This window comes from Rhamphochromis longiceps, linkage group LG14, assembly GCF_057381845.1.
Source record: "Rhamphochromis longiceps isolate RC_006_pf linkage group LG14, R_longiceps_female_GT1.1, whole genome shotgun sequence".
In the NCBI taxonomy this organism is placed as follows: Eukaryota; Metazoa; Chordata; class Actinopteri; order Cichliformes; family Cichlidae; genus Rhamphochromis; species Rhamphochromis longiceps.
Genome location: NC_140570.1, coordinates 36,323,746 through 36,343,574, shown reverse-complemented (window position 1 = coordinate 36,343,574; position 19,829 = coordinate 36,323,746). Strand labels below are relative to the sequence as shown.

The 19,829-nt window shown below is 42.3% G+C and overlaps 1 protein-coding gene across 3 annotated transcripts in view; it reads right to left on the bottom strand.

The window, feature by feature from the left end:
* Positions 1 to 7,411: 7,411 nt before the first annotated feature.
* The window catches only part of nova2 (NOVA alternative splicing regulator 2), an 86,927-nt gene continuing 74,509 nt past the window's right edge, over positions 7,412 to 19,829 (bottom strand). For all 3 annotated transcript variants that reach the window (XM_085380181.1, XM_085380180.1, XM_085380182.1), the window contains one exon: positions 7,412 to 17,300. In XM_085380181.1, the coding sequence (XP_085236307.1) occupies positions 16,278 to 17,300 (1,023 nt within the window). In that variant the 3' untranslated portion in view covers positions 7,412 to 16,277. The remainder of the gene's footprint in view (positions 17,301 to 19,829) is intronic.

The window sequence follows — 19,829 nt, the reverse complement described above, 5'->3', positions numbered from 1 at the left end:
GTTTATTAAATTACTTTTAAGGTCTGTGGTGGTATTTAAACTCTGGATTTTCAACTTATTTATAATTGCTTGACTGGTTGACAGAAAATCGCAGCTGCATGAACAACACCTGAGCAGCCTCATTTCAATGAAGTCGGTGATCTATGTGTTAGCACCAGGCTTAGTTTATTAACCTAGCTTCATCGCAAGGTCCTCTATAGAAAAGCAGGGCAGTGGTGACTGAAACACTGAAAAATGACATGACATATAAAAGCAACTACACTTCCAGTTTGGATTAGTTTAAAAATGTCTTTCATAATAATGTTGTTTATGTATTATGTGGCTAAAATAATCGTCAGAAGACATTTCTCAAGCTTTCAAATGAAATGCTTAACTGACAGCATGAAGTTTCAACAGAAACGAGTTTTTAACTGTATATTTTAATGCAGGTTGTAGCAGTGATGTGAGGGGATTTATTGCTTTCTTTGTCTTTATTCTTCTACAGAGCTGTGACTTTGAAAATGTACTGTCTCTGCAGAGGAAGAACCAAGCTTTAATCACTCCCTGCACAATGCACAGGACCTTGGAAAAATGAAACTACTATATATATTTATAAACCATGTGTTCCTAGCTATACACAGGTAGAGAGTTTGCATTCATCTTCTTACACAAAATTATCCTTTAACCTCTCTCAAGCCACTAATCCACTTACCTTCTGTCTCCTCAAAGCACTCTGTGGTTCTGACACAACCTACAGCACCTTTGGGAGCTGATCTAAGGCACAGTGTAATTCATCTTAAAACTGGAGTACATCCCAGTGGTCAATTTTCAAGCCATTGTACAGATGAGGAGAAAGGACGAGAACACATTCAAAGTAACTGTCAGAAAGATGTTGTTTTGTTTCTAAAAGCATCTGAGTGAATATGTTTTGTCACAAAAATGTTTATTGGAGGAAGAAGTGCCCTGGAGCCAGAAATAATCCTTTCTGTTAAGTAAGAGAAGCCAAAGAGTGGAGGCTATTTCGTGTTAACTATGAAGCCAAATGCCACCTTTTATTGATATATTGTGAATATATTATAAATGACAACAGCATGGAAAGATATTGGGGGTGGTAACTATTTGAATCAACATTTAGCTCATTGAGCCATAATCAAACAAGTTTTGCTTTGAAGTAAAAGCAAAAACCTTACCTGATTAAAATTTGGCCTCTTCCACTAGTATGAGATTATTATCCTGAGAGCTGGCACCATTTGCATTGCTGCATTCAAAAGTCCCAACAGCAAGGCAAAGCATCCCTGTATATACTGTCTTGGGTTCATATGTTGGATTTTCATGCTGCTGTTCAGCACAAAAAAATAGACTTGTGTGAGTATTTGTTCTTAATGGCTCAACAAGGTTTCACTGCAAAATGCCAAAGGGTTGTTCAGTGACAGTGGTAATTCAATTCAAACCCCAATCACAGAGGCCTAGAGACCAGTTAACATGGGGAAAATGTATATCTGCTAATGGGTTGGCAAAGCGATGAAGGGCCCAAGACTGACAGGCACACTACAAATCAGTGAAACCTGGTATTCTCCCCCAAGATCCTTGAAGTCTGCAGACCAAATGCGCTTGGTTGTCCCAAGGTCCAGATTAATACACAGAAGAGACCGGGCCATGACTGCTCCTAAATTATGGAACACATTGCCCCTGCATATGAGGATCTTCCCAACACTGGATACTTTTAAAACCTGTCTAAAGACCCACTTTTATTCTCTGGCCTTTAAATCAAAATGTGTCTGTTACTATTGTTCTTTCTGTGATTCTATTTTCTCTTAATTTACATTCTATGTTATTTGATAAGTCTTCTGATTTGACTATTTTATTGCAGAGTACTTTGGTCAACAGTTGTTGTTTTTAAAAGTGCTATATAAATAAATAAACTTGAAATAAACTTAAACTTGAAACAGTTAATTAGTCTTTTTTTTAAATGAAAATAATGAACCTATCACCATAAAATAATGTTTACTTAACAGGTACTTTTAGCTCCTAGTTGACACTGAGCGGTACAGATGTAAGACGATGGGGTGGTTAAAATCAAAGTCTGGGTCTCAAACCAGAAAAGAGGGACAGCTGGAAATTAAACTCATAGTGAATTCAGAATTAAAGATGCTGCTTGCCTCTCCAAGTGTAACCAAGTGTTGGTTAGCGCACTTCATTTCTAAGAGACAATAATGTGTTTGTGGTTTTTGGTTTAGCCAACATGAAATCTCTGCAGGCAGACCATCTGTACATATACCGACCTGCTGACAGACCAAACACACCTGGATCAGGCCAACCCCACCTCCCCATACCCACACTCCTAACACTGAACCTGCCACCCTGATATCTGAAGAAGCAGGTCGGTTCTCGCATGTCTGATTACAGGATGCCTGCTGGGAAATGTATTTTTTCCTACATACTATTTATCTTGTAATAATAATACATTATCATTATAACCCAAATAAAACCCAAATGAAAAGAGCATTTTGAAGAAGTGCGTATTGCTCTGGACAGAGAGCTATGTTAGTTGGCTATACTTTGAAAATTAATATGCAAGAGAGTATTTAAGTTATATTTGTCAATACTTTATATTATAAATCAAATGTTTAAGCACATTTACATACAAAAAGCATTTGCATGTGGTGTATCAATGTAAAATAAATAAAGAACACTATCATTAAAACTATTAATTTTTGAAACAATGGCTTCCACTTTGGGGGCACAAAGTGATATATTATTTTCCTGGGCCCTAAATCCCTGGATCCACCCCTGCTGGTAATCACTGTAAAATAAATTGCTCATGCCCCGTTCATTTAGGCTTTAAATCTGATCATTGACACCCCGTCACCTGCTGGTTGCTAGGGAAATTCATGTATTCCAAGACTGACTTGTAAGTGGTTCGTAATGTGAAAGATGGTAGTTGGAAACAGGTTGCAAATACGGATACGATACTGCACCAGAACCTCCTAGCAGTTGCTTTGGTTGCTGGCAGGTTGCTGCGGTCACCAGAGGTTCGCATGGAAGTTGTCTGCAAACAACAGCAAACTACTCATCAAGTGGTAGTGAAACATTGTAATGTGTGATGAAAACCAGAAATAGAGATTTTTCAAAGTAAAGGTTTCAGCCTTTGAAAACGGTTCGTTCCAGCAATAAGGCTTTTACTTTGAAAGCAAACCATCACCATTTCTGGTGTGCGACTCAATTTTTCAAGTTTCACTGCAGGCATACTGCAGGTATTTGCAGGCAAGTCAGCGTCTTTCATACAAACTACAAGCAAACGTGGCACTCAGTCTGCCCGCAACCAAAAGAATCACATTACGGTTTTTCCTGCACGCTGTTTGTGACCAGTTATACCTGGTGACAGGGAGGTGGTGTCTAGGTCTCTGTGACTGATGCTTTTGTCAGTAAGTTCAGTTTGAACTGATTTGTCGGAGAGCCTGGCACGCATATTTGTGGTATTTGGTCATAATAGTCAGAAATAATGTTATAATATAGTGATCAATTTGGTTGAGTTGCATCATTTAGAATTAATTAAGTCAAATGTATTTTTTATATGTCACATCCTGCGCAGGAAATGCCGTTAAGAAGATGCTGTTAGCTGTACAGACAGTTAAGTCATGTACTTCTAAAGGAGTTTTGACTTGTTTGTATCTACAGCTTCATTTTAGAGCCACATCAGGTCAGGTCGAGTTCTATAGTAGTGCAACAGTGTGATTGGACCCTAAAGTTAATAGTTTAAACCCTGAATATCGGTTGTAATTTTTTATATGACCGGTAAATCACTGTACTTGAGGTATAGTTTCTGAAATGTGCCCTATTATTTTGAGCCTGTGACTGAACTTTTTTGCCAACCCCACTGTTTTTCAGCGTTTCCACGTTTGAGGTTAAAGTCTACCAATAAAGTAGTTGCTGCTCCAACAGCACTTCTAGCTTCATAAACAACAAAAAAAGTAAAGTTTCACATAGCATTTATAGTGCAAAGTGTAGCGATGAACATCTCAGTGGTTAGATCTTAATACTGAATGTATTATGTAAGAATTGACTGTAAAAAGTCACTTTTACCCATTTTTTCCATATTGTATTTTTAGCTGCCCGGAAAGCCCGTATATGTTCTTGTTTGTGGCGACCTAACCCATCAGGAACAAAATGGCATGACCTTCTCGCTGGAAGCCGGAGGAACTTCTTTAGTGGCGTATGGAGTAAGGTGTGTGGGAGGAGAGTGACAAGAGGTTGGTCAGACCATGCTGTGAATTGTTTGTGACTCCATTTCCCAGGAGGCTTTGCAACAACAGCTCAAAAAGCCACTAGCCACTTAGCCGATGGCATGGAGAGGGCTGAGACGATTTGGCCAGAGGTCACAGGAGCTGACATGGTGGATGCGGGGGTGCAGGTGTTTGTTGATCGGATGACTCTGGTGCACAGGAGGATTGTGGGTAGATGGATATGTCAGAGAGTTGAAGCTCACCCCTTCTTGATTGTGATGCCTGTCGTAGGGAGGATGGTGATGTGTGGAAGTGGATCGAACCCTGATTTTCTTTCGTTCTTGACCCTCTCTAACACTTTGACACAACTACATCGAGCCCTCCGAGTGTTTGAATGGAAGCACATCACCAGCTTTAACTGTTGAAACTTACCTCGACTGCATTATCCAAAGTACCTTTCTCGGCACTGACTTTACAAATAAACGTGTGAGGGCTTACTCCTTAAGACTAAAGATGTTAATTTGCTTCAATGGTTTATTTTACCCATAACCATGTACAAATAAACAAAACCTTTACAGCTTTGTATGGTCACACATTTAGCATTCATTGGTCCATAAGCACTCCTCACGGCGACATGAAAACACTTAGTAGACACCGGCTGACTTCTAGCGTCGGTGTCTGAACGTTGCACTGACGTCACAAATGTACCATCCATTCTAACAGTTTCATTGCAAATAAAAATAGTCACATGCAATGACTGAAAAAAATTACATTACCTCATGTCACATAGAAAGTAAGCGAAAAGTTCCATCATTTAGAAATAAGTACTCTTCAGAGATTTGTCTCTCTTTTTTTCTTTTTTTTCCCTTTTTTTTTTTTAAGTCCTAGACATTCTTTCAACAGCGTTGTTGGTCTCATTTGGGTTGTAAACATTAGTTACAGTGCTGAGCTCCTTTCAGCTCAAGCTCTCAAGAGAATTGGTCAATCAATACTATCAATCAACTGATGGAGAGGAATTAGTCAGTAGTCAATCAAACAAGGACTTTATCAGAGGAGGACATGATCGTCTTTGGGCTCAGTTAGGGGCAACAGGACACCAGTGAGAGACTGGAGAACAGACTAAACAGTAGATCTATATAAGACACCCTGAGAATCACAACTACATCTCTTTCATCTGTCATCCCTTCTTCCTATCCTCTCTCTTCCTCTATCTCTTCTTCTACGGAGCGATCATAGTCAGGTGGGCGTGGCCTCATCAGTTGAGAAAGATGGCTGGTTGGTAGGTTGTTTTGTTGTGGCGGAAGCCGGTTGCCATGCAACTGGCTCCTCTGTGGTTGGCATGGAGACAGGTTAAGGTGGATTCTGACCTGGTAAGGTAGTATGCAGCACGTACAGTAGTATGAACAGTAGAAATGTAATATGCAGTTCTGGGGAAAACAAACTAAATTTCATTAAATGACGCTGAAGAAATTAAACAGAACAAGTCCACCTCAGGCTGATTAACGGGTCAGTTCATCCAAGCTATCCAAGAAATAGTTTCTTACTTAGAGGTACAGTTCTTCTCAAAATCAAATTGACATTTTGGGCCATAGAGTTATTTATCCATCTCGATTTATTTGGTGTAAGCTGCCCAATTTTGGAGATACCAGCTTTTCGGTGTAATAAAACTATGCGGGACCCGGGCTGTGGTGATCAAGGAACCAAAAAACATGATTGGATGACACCACAGCAGTAACTACTGAAGCCTGTTTAAGTTGCTGATTTATTTATTTTTGTAAGGCTGGGTTATCATCTCAACATTTCAAGTTATGTACCTCAAAATTTCAATGTTATAAATCCAAATTTGTACTTGTCGAGTGCTATTTTCTTAGAGTTTGAAAAGATTACTAAAAAACAAACAAAAAATTATCTTTATTATCTTTGATGTAATTTTTATTTCGCTTCTATGGAACTATATCTGCCACTTAAAGGAAACATGTAGCTAACCATCATCACAGCTCAGCTGTCTTGTCACAGGTAGATGCACGTTTCCTTCCACAGTTAGCAGGTGTAGTTTGGCAGAGAGAAAATACTTTCTACATAAAATTATTCACAAGGAGTTTCTTATATAACAGAGAAGGGCATTGCTGTTATTTGGTAAATGTAGCCTATCTCCTTCATTATTATTTAAGAGAAATCTGACTTCTGTACAGCTAAAATCTCCCAAACTGTTCAAGTCACATTCAAATTTTTTTAGATGGTTAGACAGCACCTGTCTTTTTGACTCACGTGGTGTTTTGACTTATCAGTCCCAGAAACTACAGCAAAGCTGTTTGCAGCGAGGGCTGTGGTTTCCTCAGAAATATATGCACACAAATGTGAATTAAATTTACATATGCATTTTTAATGCTGTGAGCACCACCACGGACTTAACTCCATTCACCTCCAGCGTTTTGGAGCATAAATTATTGACAGATATTGCACTTGTTGGGAAAACATTAAATATGGGTGAACTGATCCTTTAAAAGTCAAACAACCTGAGGGACACTTGCCTTGATTTAAGGAGCGCTTAGTAATAATCTCAAAGGTGAAAACACCTCGAATGAACGAAAGCAAGCGTATTTATCCCCAGATCTGTCAGCATGTAACAGTAGATTGTGACAGTAGTATGTTATCAATGGAGAACATCACATGGGGCTGACGTGGTGTGCAGCAAAGGATGGCGCAGGGGGAAGGCGGTAGTGGTGGACAGTGATTGGTTGATTTGGTTGGTCAGGTGACTGAAGGGGTTATGGACAGTCGAGTTGAGTCAGATCACATGATGAGGGTTTGCAGCTATAACGTCAGGAGGTTCCATCAGGAAGTATGGAAGCCTGACAAGTTTTAGCTTTTGGTGGACACTGGACACAACACCCACCCCGAACCCCCCCTCACAGACCCAACAATCGCACACACACACACATCCACGCAGACGCACGCAGATTCGCACGTGTGAGCAGACAGACACGCAAGATACAAGCACATGTGCACCATATTTTGCATAGACACACAAATAAACACAGGTTCGTTAACTAACACACATTCACGACACACGCTGCTCACACACACCCTCGCGCGCGCACCTCGATTCGCCCAAACACACATTCGGTCCCCACCCTCAGACTTGCGATGTGTTACTGTGATGATGCAGAGTGTGGTGGAAGGTGAAGAATAAGACAACGGAAGACAGGTGATGCTAAAATGAACATTTATAATGACTGCTGTTGCTGTCGCAAAATAAGAATCCTTAAAAAAAGACCTCATATATATTAGCACTAGATTGCCCACTTCACTGGTAATCCACAAGTCAAGAAACACAACTCACTAGGTTTTTTTCTCTTTACAAACACAATGCTACAATTACATTAAATATTCAGTAATCTTTAAGTCAGTTAATGAATGTTGTTAAAAGCAACCACTAAATACTAAAAATAAAAACAAAACAATTATAATATTAATTCACCTTTTTCCAGTCGTTCCCTTTTTCTCGTTGTGTTGTTATTTATTAATAGTATAATAATAGTCTGAGAAATAAATAGCTCATGTGGTGTTCTCAAGGCAATGGGGCAGGCAGCATAAATCAAGAGTGGAGCTCAGAGCAATGCAATGAAATGGTGGAGTCTAATCTCACACAGTCACTTTAATAGTTTCAACATGTCTTTGATGTGGAGGCGAAATATGGAGATATGATACAAGTTTGGTTCTGCAGGCAGCGGAGTGGTTGAGCGGCACCTGCAGAGGTTAATCATCTCTAAACTATCCTTCTATGTTATGTAAACTAGGACTGTATTGCACAAAAGTTAGCAGCTCATCTTCCTCATTTTGTAGCCCGGGAGAAGCTTAATTTCTTCTTCTTTTGTTTTTCAATTTTCCGCCTCCGCCTCCCTGTTTTTGTTTTTCTTTCTCCGACTTGGAGGAGCTGAGTCGAGCCGTCTTCCACGATGATATGTCTCTAACATGACCAAGCGTTTTCAATCACTATGGCTTGATGATTAAAAAGATACTAGTGCCACTACAACTCACTGTTAAGAAACATCAACAAATGTACAAAAGCAAGCCTACGTTGAGAATGGCTCGGACTATTTCTCAAGATTAGTATTATTATTTGATGAGCACACTTATCTAAAAAGTTGGCTAGCCGACATGAACGCTAAACAGCGAATACAGTAGGTAAATCAACACTAATAACAACAGCACAGGTTAACACAGTAGAACTAGCATAGCCGATTATACAGGCAGACCTAAGTATCGGATACAGAGGATGAAAAGTGTTACGATCGTCTACCGCGTCCACTAGTTTCTCTTTATGCTGCCCGCCCCTTTCTGCTCAACACTTCTCTCTTTACACCTCGGCAAAAAATCTGACAAAAATATTTACAATGAGAGAGAAAAAAAATGAAATTGTGGAGAAACAATTGTTTAGTGTTTTATCCTTTTTTTGTTTGTCTGCATTTTTTAAAATATTTTTTTCTTCCTTTCATATGTTTTTTTTTGTTCTTTTTTGACTTATAGCTCCGAGAACTGTCCCCAATGGTGAGCAACAAACAAACAAACAAAAAAATCCAATCATATCAGCTAGCATTGCACAGTCTCAGAGAGGTTTTGGGGATGGAATGGAGAGTTATCGTCCAAACAGTTGGATGAACACAGAAGGGGGGTAGGAGGAGGAGGAAGAAGGTCAATAAAGTTCATGAGGGGGTGAAAGTTCAAAAAGTTCAAGAAGACAGAGGATGGCTGCGCAGCTGACGGTGCGTAAACACTCCCCACACCACTGCACTGGGGGCGGTGCATGTGTCGGCGTGCGTGGTTTGGATGTTAAACAACAACAAAAAAAATCATCATTAGAAAATGGAGGGTTTTTTTTAATCTTTCCCATCGAGAAAAATCAAATGGAGCGAGAGCGAGAGGGGTTATAGAGAGAGAGAGAGAGAAAGGTGGGGTGGGGGTATAGAAAGAAGGGGGAGGTGAGGAGAGTGAAAGGTGCCCCCAACACTATGGCACACAATCAATGAAGTCCCACAGGCTGAAGAAATGACAGAATTAGGAAAGCAGCTGGCATGAGCGGTAGGGCTTTTTTTTTAAGGTAGGTTGAGAGGCAGGACAGTAGGTAGGTAGCCAACCTGCAGAAGGGTTAATCCTTGTCGGGTTTAGCTCTGTGGGGGTGGTGAGGAGGAGGAGGAGGAGGAGGAGGAGGTGGTGGTGGTGGGGGGCAAGGTGCTGTTCAGTTGAGGCGTCATGAGCGACATCATGTTATGAGGGCGGAGCATGCTGGCTTCATGGGTGCTTCCAGGATGGATGTCCGACACACAAGAACAACTCAAAGAAACGCTTGGAATGGTAGTAGTAGTTGTTGTTGTTGTCTTTTTTTTTGTTTTGCTTTTTTTCCCTCTCTGTTCTATTTTGGCACTCGAGAGAAGAGACTCGTGGGAGGCGGAGGAGGAAAGTGTGTGTATGTTTGGGCGAGGAGGAGGAGTGGGCAGTGAAAGTGCAAAAAAAGAGGGCATGGAGGATATTGTGTTTGTGTGTGTGTGTGTGTGTGTGTGTGTGTGTGTGTGTGTGTGTGTGTGTGTGTGTGTGTGTAGGGGGGGTGGGGGGTGGAGTAGGGTAAACAGGCTACATACAGAAAATGGCATTTTGTTAAAACTGGTTTGGGTTAGAGCATACAGTACAAATCAAAACCAGGAAAAAAATAAACAGAGAAACGAGAGAAGGAACAGAAAAACAGTGATATGACAAATGCAGTCTACCGTTGCTGGTGCTTCGATGGGGCCCGAGTTGGGGGAGGAAGAAGGGTGGAAAAGGGGGTGGGGAGCGGGGTCCCAAAAGATGTCTTAGATGTTGTTTTGAAAAGGTGGTGGGTGTGGGTGAGAGTGGGTTTGTGGAGGTAGGCGTGGCGGTGGAGGGTAGGCGGGGGGCAGAGAACAAGAGCTGGGGACTATGTCGGAGAGCCACACACCCACTGAGAAGCAATGAGGTCACCTGGCGAGCAGGTCAGAATTGAGTTTGCATTCCTCTACACGTTACAGTAAAAACAAAAGCCAACAAAAATAAGACATGAATAAAACATGGCTAGCCAGCTACGCCGCAACACAGACACCACGGAGCGGGCCTAAAGCAGACAAACTCAGAGGGCGGGAGAGAGAGAGGAGCATGCACATCTAAATACAATGCTGAATGAACACCTACAGTAAGGCTACCATCTACAGTAGTCTCGCACACTGACCCCCACCTCAGCTCGGCGTGCCGTGCACTGTAACAGCAGAAGGTTTAGTGCAAACGTGTCACTGAGGAGCAATAATGGAAATCCCGATCGTTTCCCCATCTCAGTTAGTTTTGTGAACAGCGGGCCACTTCCCATGACAACATCTGTCAGTATACGAAGCATGACCGCACTGCAAATCCGGAGAGAGACTTTGGCAAAAAAACAAAAAAATTTGACACCGAAGCCAATAGCATCTAATTAAACTGAACTGGGAAACTTAGGACAGAGAGAGACAGAGAGAGAGGGGAGGAGGGGGATCAGGATTCAAAACCCACACTGGCAATGTTCAGTGCTGTTTTTTCTCTCTCTCCCCGAGATCAGAGCCTTGGATTGCATGTTAAGGGAGTGAAAACACAATCTGTCCCAAATTCTGCAGCGAGTCACCCAAGGGAGGCAGGCGGTGCAGCACACAGCATAGTGTGTCTGTGCGTTATTTTGGATTTAAAAGTAAGGGAGGGGATCTTTCACCTCTTTCTCACACACTGTCTCTCTTTACGAGTCACTTGTGACCACGAGGGGCGGGACCAGAGATGCTCCATGTCATATTTGAGGTCAATAAGGTGCAATTCAATGACAAGACAAGCCAGAGCTCAGAGCGTGGGGGCTCAAAGGACAGACAACATATTAATACTGAGAGCCTGACAGAGTGCGTCGAGGGGTTAGTAAGGTTAGATTACAGAGACACACTAAAACACATGTAAGCCTCTACTGCACGCCAGTGGTCAGAAGAGTGATATGCAAACTTATGGAGAGGTGAGTACATTCATGGACAATCTCAGTCTATTATTTGAAAATAAATCCAGATTTTTTTTTTCTTCAAAAAATTGTTCGAAAGTTAAGTAGGAACTGAGAAGCGTTTAGTCCAAGCTCGCTCAACAAGTAGCAAAATAGTCTTAGGTTTGTTCGAGAGTTTTGTTCGTATCCCTCTGAGGAAGGTTAGACAGCTTAGCGACAAAATACTCACTCGGTCGTGACATCGAAATCAAACATCGTCTTCACCTGCAGCAGGTGGACCGGGACTTGACACGACTGCATCGAAAAACAACGAACATCTGAACGCGTGTAAAACAATACCAAAATGCTCTACCCTTATCGGCATGCAAAGATTTGTCTCCGAAAAATGAACAACACACACTTCCTAAATGGTTTTTCTTTTTTTTTGTTTCTTTGATTTTTTTTTTTGTCCACGCTTCACTTTGATATCATGCAATATAGACGTGCAAAAAAGATAACATCTATTTCCACAAAATACATCTTCATCGTAACTATAAAAGGCTGTGTTTAAGAATGCTATCTAGTCACATTTTTTTTTTTAGCATTATTATGCTAACCTATCACTATATTGATACTCTAGCCCCAGAGTCATAGTGCTGTTGCATCCTGGGAAGAGTAGTTCCCAGAGGACAGGCTAACACTTGGCTAACATGGCGGTCCCTCGTCTTGTGGCAGGAGTGAAGAGGGATTGAACAAACTGCTATACTGAAGCGCTTTGTCTGTTAGTGTACCTAGTTCTCAAAAACTGACCCCCTATGTATTGATTTATAAATATGGTTCATTTGGCACTTTTCACATTTTCTTAATATAAAAGTATGTCTCCTCTTACCTAATGTGATTTAAATCAACACATTTACAGTTCTGTTTTGGCACAGGTTTTACTTGTTCAGGTTAAAATTATGCTCTTATTAACTTATTGTCAGCTTATAACAGAGCGTGTATTACACTGCTTGCAACTAGCCTCTCCAGCTAAAGGACAGATTTCGATATGTTTTTACCTTGTATTTTTTTTCTTGTTATTATTATTAAATAGCAGCATCTTCCACAAATTGAAAAAAAAAATTACTCGTGTAAACCTATCCAACATCTACGGGTAAATCCAAAAGCTCCTACGGCACACAGAGGATAAGGGACGGGACGACACAACATGTATTGCTTCTAGTACTTGTCACATTTTATCTCAATCCCCTAACGTTATGATAACTAAAGAGATTAGCTGCTGTGTAAAAGACAGTCATCCTAAGGTTTAATTAATAAGATAAAAAAGAATTAAAGTATTAAATCAAATGGCACCTATATAAGAAATTTCAGTGCAGTTTTGCCACTGTAAACATACTGTGCTGCATGCACGCTTTCCAAAGCAGGGGGAGGAAACACGGCCACATGACTTTCAATTAATTAGCATTCAAAATCTTTAAATTACCTGAGTAATTATTGTTTCCGCTAAACAACTACATGTGACAAATTGCTTGTTTTGTCTGACCAACAAACCTAAAATTATTTTCCAAAATTGCTCAATAGATATTAAGTCCATAAATGAGTCTACCTGCAGAAAAAAGGCAAATCTTACTCTAAATGAAATGGAAATCAGCCTACTGAATGCATTCAGCACAGTATATTTCCATAGCAGAGCAAAAGCACACTGGCTTCCTGTGATCTTTTATGAGGTTTTGCAATAAAATCCAGTCAAACCCTATCAAAGAGAAATTATTCCCTCGAAATATGTGTGTGTTTGTGCAATGTTTTCCAAGCTAGTAATGTATCTCGTCACTGTTATGAAGTACAAACTACAAATAAGAGTGTTTATGCACTGTGCCCTGCCAGCTATGACTTCCTCTTCGGGCGTGGTTATTTTCTGATAGTGTCGCATTTGGTGGCCCGAGCCTCAGCTGCCCGAGGAGGCAAAGAGAGAAGAGGCTCAATCTGTGGCATTTGTCGGGGCAAGCAGCAGACATGCATTGATCGTAACACCAGACATAGTCACCCATGGAGCGATGTGGTAGGAGGAGAGGGGGTGTCAGGATGGGAGTGCACTGGAAAACTGAGGACGGGTGGGAGGGTGAGGAGAGTGTGGATGGTGTTAGATGGGAGTAAAGAAGCCTCCTTACCAAGCTGTGGAGATAAACCCTCACTGGCGCTCCAACAGAGAGTGACACATTCAAAAGCACAGTGGAGGATTTTGGGTCGGATTGGTTTCAAAAGAATCAAAAGGTCTGTTTGTTTAGTCTTAGAGGTGTTCCCTCCCCTCACCAGGCTTTTAGGTCAATAAATCAAATGCACCCCCTCCTCATTTTTGGCCTTTTACATTCCGTCATACTTCAGCTACTGTTAGAATTAAATCTCTGTCCAGGGACTTGCCTGTTGGATGTGCAGTACGTGAGAAAGACACAGCTGCGATAGGATATTGAATTTAGAATTTGTTCCAGTCTCTTTAATCTACTACTGGACACCTAACACTCCCCAACATCCTGCCCCCTAATTACGAAACACTTTTCCAAGATAACAGGTAAGTAGGATCTAATTGACCTCAATTGATTGATCCTCTTCATCGACCTAGTCTCTTTCACCTCCGTCAATATTCAGATATGATGTGCATTTCCGGTGAAGTTCTTCATATGCATTCTACATATATTTCATATATGTGTGTTTTTTTCCCTGCCATACAAAAAACCATCCAGTCAACGATGCCATCTATAGCACACATCCCTGACCTCATAGGTCGAGAGAAACTCTCCCTCGCTTCACAGTGCATTAAGACAAAAAAAATTCAGTGTACTCCGATTGTTAAAAAAAACAGACAAAAATAACACGACACAAACAAAAAAAACTCAACAACAGAAGAAACAACAGCATCTTCAGCAGCCTCCTGGGTCTACAGTGGGCAGTAAATCCGTTTCCGAGGGAGACCTACAGCTTGCCAGAGGCAGAAATGAGCTCAGCTCCCAGGACATATGTTAAAAATCTCTCATCTGCCCTTCATCTCATTGGCAGTTGGACGGATGCGTGATAAGAGCAAAGGTCAGTGAGCCTATTTATCTCCATTACTGATATGCACGCTGCCGTAAAAAAGCAAATCTACTAGCGAGGCTTGCAGATTCAGCAGTGGACCCCAGATAAACGACGTTCCTTTGTCACGTTTCAGTGTTACCTCCGACTAAATGTTTGCATTTCTCAGTAGTATCTTGTTAGTCTTAATTGCTCTCACTCTATCTAGTCTGTGGTTTGGGTTAATCCGAAGGGTTCGGGTGTCCACAGGCCGAGCAGCAGTTTATCCGAGAATTAGTTTCAGTTCAACTGGATTATTCATTTTAGTTACAACTTTACAATGCAGGCAAACTGCAACAGGGCATATAAACAGCAGTGATCTTTTGCAGCATGAGCTAGGAGCTAAGCATGATAACCAGGTAGGTTAATTCAGCTGCACTGCAGCCTGTGGTACGAGAGGTTTAGAGCTTTTCTTGCTAATCTAGAAGTCTTACTGCAGTCTGCATCATAGATATGGTGATTTCCCTTTTCTAGCACCAAATATGGCATCATAATGTTCTGTTTCAGTGTGAAAACGTGTGCGTGTCTGTGTGTGTTCCCTGTTCTTTTCTTTGACTGGATATATAAGGTGATCCTTCACTGTAATGATCCTAATGCCTGGGGTGGCTTTCTTACTGGACTTAAATAAGACATATATTACACTATGTGACATTACTATTCATCTTCAATCCACTTAAATTAAAACAAAAGAATCAAATCAAAAATAGTCTCATTTACATTCATGTCAACCTGAATTCACAGATTAAAAAAAAAAAAACACAACTGAGCCTTATATGGGTGAACTCATTAATAAATAATGACGAAGGTAATGATTCCTATATCGACAATATAGTTAATAGAATTATCACAGCAGACTGCAAAAAATGCCATAGATCCTGTGTGTTTGCCGCAGCCTGCGCTGTATCGCTCTTGTCGTTTATGGGTTTTTCACTATGTGAGGTCATCGGCATGCGCTTCGCCTTTCTATCTGAGACGTTAGAGCCACACGTGGGGGTGGGCGTCACATGCTGTAACACCCCTGCAGCGCTGCACTGCTTGTGGGATACATCACAGGTATGGGAAGGTGTGCAAAAGAAAAAAAAGTGCCCGGTTGATTCTCTTTCCCCGCACCTCTGCCCAATTTCACCTCACCCTTCATCTCCCAGACGAGGGGACGAGGAGGGAGGTACGATCATATGCGGGTGAAGTAATAGAAGGTGTCGGCGGTGGGGGAGGAGTCAAGGGCATTTCTTCTCTCGCACACCAGGCTGAGGTTTGCAGTCTTGTTTGTTATAAAACCCTTGTAAAAGGGAGAGGGGCAGGTCAGGGGAGCAAAAAGTGAGAGGGGCATTCAAGGGAGGTGGGGCGAGGGGTTTGGGGTAAATCTCCTAGAAGAAAAAACAAAAACCCTACTGGAGGGTGATGGGTGTGGCCTGCAGGGGGAAGGAGGGCTAAGGGTTGTTTCCGTATTGGGTTCGGGGGCGGTGGAGGGCTGAACCCTGCAAAACCCCAACCCTCCGCCTTGCCGCACCCATGCCCTTCCCTCCATCCCCCCACTTCCTGTAGCCTCTCAGGCAGTCGGCCTGTCTACATGGCATTCAGCTCTGTCCACACAATACACAAACAAACAGACAGCTTAATTTACTAAACGAAACAAAACAATAAAACAATAAACAAAACAATAAAAAATCCCAAAAGGTCAAGACGTTAAGTAATAAAACCTTATTTACATTTTGCACATTTTTTTCTTGGTTTTTCAGCGTAATAACTCGCTCCTCTCCCTCCTCGTCTTCTCAGCACATTTTTGCTTTGCGTCAAAAAAATTTTTTTTAATAGAGAATACTGAAAACACGCAGAAGAAAACGGTGCGAACGATTCCTTCCGACATTCTTGCTCTCCTCTCCTTTTTCCATTCTCACTTTTTTTTATACTCCTCCCCCAAGCCCCCACTCTTTTTTTTTCCTCTTTTCCTCCTCGTTTCTCATCGGCTGTCAGGTTTAGCCCACCTTCTGTGGGTTGGTGGCGCGTACCCCCTGCTCGTAGGTGATTCGCTGGCTGATCAGGTACTGTGCAGCCTGTGTGGCGGCCTGGGAACCTGTGATGGTCACCTTCCTGTTCCGAGTTCCAGGAATGAACTCGCCCTTCTTGGAGATCTGGATCCTGGCGCCGGTCAGCTCCTGGTACTCCACTAGCGTCTTCCCTCCTTTCCCCAGAATGGCTCCCACTAGGTTTTCTGGCACAGCGATCTCAACCACTTCCTTTGCTCCTTCTGCTAGCTTCTCTGTGGCCAGTAGAGATGATGCCACAAGTGGTGAAGCAGCGCTTAAGTAACCATTGGTGGCCCCTGTAGCAGCAGCTAGGGATCCCAGAGAGAAGCCTCCAAGACTGGCTGCAGGGTGAGCAGCGCTGGTGGATGCATCGCTGGCATAGGATGCTAACAAATTAGCTGCAGCAGCTGCTGCTGGATTTGCATTAGCTGCTACTGCGGCTAGAACCCCTGAAGCAGCAGCAGGGTTGAGCCCCAGGCCCAGAGAGTTGGTGTTGTAACCATAGCTGGCCAGAGTGTTGAGGGCAGAAGTGATGGCGAGCAAGTCGTTGCCTGATAGGCTGGACATAGTGGTTGGGAAGGCTCCAACCCCAGCCAGGCCTGCCTGGCCGAGCAGAGAAGAAGCCGTAGCCGCGGCAGCGGCTGCGGCAGCTGGCATGACCTCGGTTGAGTTGGCGTACGGTGAGCCGGTGGGGTTGGAGTTGGCGACTGGCCCTGTGATGTTGGAGTAGGAGATGTTGAGGCACGAGGAGCTCTGCGGGTCCTCCTGGATCTTCTGGACAATGATCTCCACTGCTTTCCGGTTCTGTTCGGGCTCGCCGCTGATGGTGACCACACGCTCCTGCAGGTTGATACCTTCTGGCTTCTGGGATAGCTGGACCCACGCCCCAGACTGTTCCATCACTGCCTTGACTGTAGCTCCGCCTTTACCAATGATCAATCCTGCTGTACTGTTGGGGACGATCAGCTTGGCCTGGTGGGAGGTTGGGCAAAAAAAGAGATAGGTTATTACTTAGTTATCGACGTTTTAAAGTACATTTACCCAGCAGAAATATAAGTGATAGATTTGTTTCTTTATTGATCAGGCAATTAATTCCACTACAATCCCAAAGAGAAGTATAAAGTCAGTCTTTCTACACAAATGTGTTTATCAGTGTTACAGAGAGATGTCCCTGATGTTTTACACTGTTCATGTTCAGCAGAGAGGGAAACGAGGCGATGTCTCACCTGTGAAGTTACGATTACACATGCATGATAACATCCCATCTTGAATTCAGTGGAATTATAAAATGAAGACGACATTATACAACGGACGATGAAGGCTCCTGTTTGCGAGATGCAAAACAGTGGGAGCTGTCTTTAGAGGTGTCCTTATAAAGGACGGGAGACAAAGAGATCCAAAGAAGAGATGAACTGAGACTGAACGATGTCTGAATACAGAGAGGAAGAAGGAGAGTTTCTGATGCGCTGTGTTTGTGCGTGAATGTGTGTCAACAGTGTAAAGATGTCCTGAAAGGAGAAAGAGCTGACACAGCCACTGAATAAAATGGACTGTGCAGGAGCAGATAATGAGTAAAGAGTGTTTTTTTTCTTTATTACTTTGGTACACAATAGCAAAAGAAGAGAGAGACGCAATGCGAGTTGGTGAGAGAACAGAAGATGAAGAGTGGGAGGGAAGGATGGATGGATGAGAGAGAGGGAGAGAGAGAGAGGGATTGCAAAGAGGCTACTTGTGTGGAAAAAAAATAACATTGACTCCCAGGGGTCAGCGTTGCCATGGAAACACAGCTCCAGCATTCAAAGGGTAGTGAAAGGGAGTGAGACACACATATGTACACACTCTCCTCACACCCAAACACGGCGCAGCATATTTAACTTATATGCATACAGAAATGAACAGAACAATAATGCTCGCCAGTCGATGAATGAACTTAACGCACTTCATTTAGCCTTTCACAGTTAAAAGAGAATTGATTCACAGTGCATTTCTTAACAGCTGGAGACCATTTCAGCCAGGACCACTATAGCCAAAAGATGATTGATTATTTTCATCTGCAGTACTTCATATCTGGCATTACGGCTTTGCTCTGGGACCTCCCTGTGTGTCCACAATCATAAAAAGAGAGCCAGAGGAGGAAAAAGCAGCAGCAAACCCCTTACTCACAGGCTGGAGCAGGAGTTAGTGATGACAGACACCACACTGAAGTGGGTTTCAAAGCAGCATGCAGGGTGCAATAACTGTAGGCTAACTAAAGTAATTTAATAGCCGCCTTGCATGTGAGAGTTGCAAACTGGAAGCAAAATATCAGCTGAAGCCACCAGCTGATATGGGCCATCATTGAGATCTGTTGATCTGCTGGAATTGCATCTTCCCTCTTCTTCATGTTTTGCTGAATGAACAGATTAAAATAGTCGTAGGTGTTAATGTGAAATTTACGGGAGGCGCAGTCGTGGCAATTGCTCCACCCCTTCCACAAAAAACATTTAACTATGTGGCTGAAAGTTAGAACTGGTGGCAATTCTAACACCTATTCTTTATCTTCGTAAACATGTAGCTAATTGTATCTGATTTGGAATGGAACTTGTTCAAGTGCTCTGCTGGGAGGAGCCAGAGACGCTGAACATGTGGACAGTGCAGACTGAGCCACTAATGAAGCCGTTAATGCCTTATAGAGTTGAACAGCTGTAATAGGAGTCTAGCTTGCTGGGAGAAATCTGTTTTTAAATGTTATTTTGAGACAAAAGCAACACATTCTTTTTTTTAAGTTTCTATCTGCTGATTCGCTGCATAGTTTTTTTTTCTAGCTTTTTTATGCCGCTCTCTTGATATTACAGGTATGACCTTTTAAGTTGGACATAGAGATTTAGTCTTGTAAACCTAAAATAACTCTCTTATGGTGTTACAGAGAAGCTTGCCAAGTAGTCAGACTAAAAGTGAACACATTTCACTGAATTTGCCCTCTGTGATTTCTCTGGGTTTGCTCTAAGGTTAAATTCTGTTTATGGCAAGGACATTATGCAGTTAGCTATAAAGTTTGCCGTTTCCACTTTTCAGGGACAGGTGATTGAAGTGATTCATGTTCATTTTGTAAAACAAGCTTACTTGTTCTGCTTTATATACACTGTTGGTTGTTCATATCGGTGGTAAGTGCAAAATGACATTAACCCTCAAAAAGATAAAATTATCAATTTGTTTTTGCCCTCAGTTTACTGGTGGATAATCTACAATAACCCTTTTGTATGAAAAGGTTTACACGAGGGCTGTCTGCCACAAACAGATCTGATGTCTGCAGGGAGCTAAAGTCTGAATGAACTGCGTATATGAAGGGTTCACTGCTGCTCCACTGACGCAGGCAGTGAGTGACGCATCCCACTCTGCCGCAGCGCTGACCTCCGTGCACAATAAAAGCGTCACTTTGCTGACTGAGAACAGACCAGAGGAAAGTGTGAGACTCGTGCCAGCATTCAACAGCAATAATGGAAAAAGCCCTCTGCTGCAACT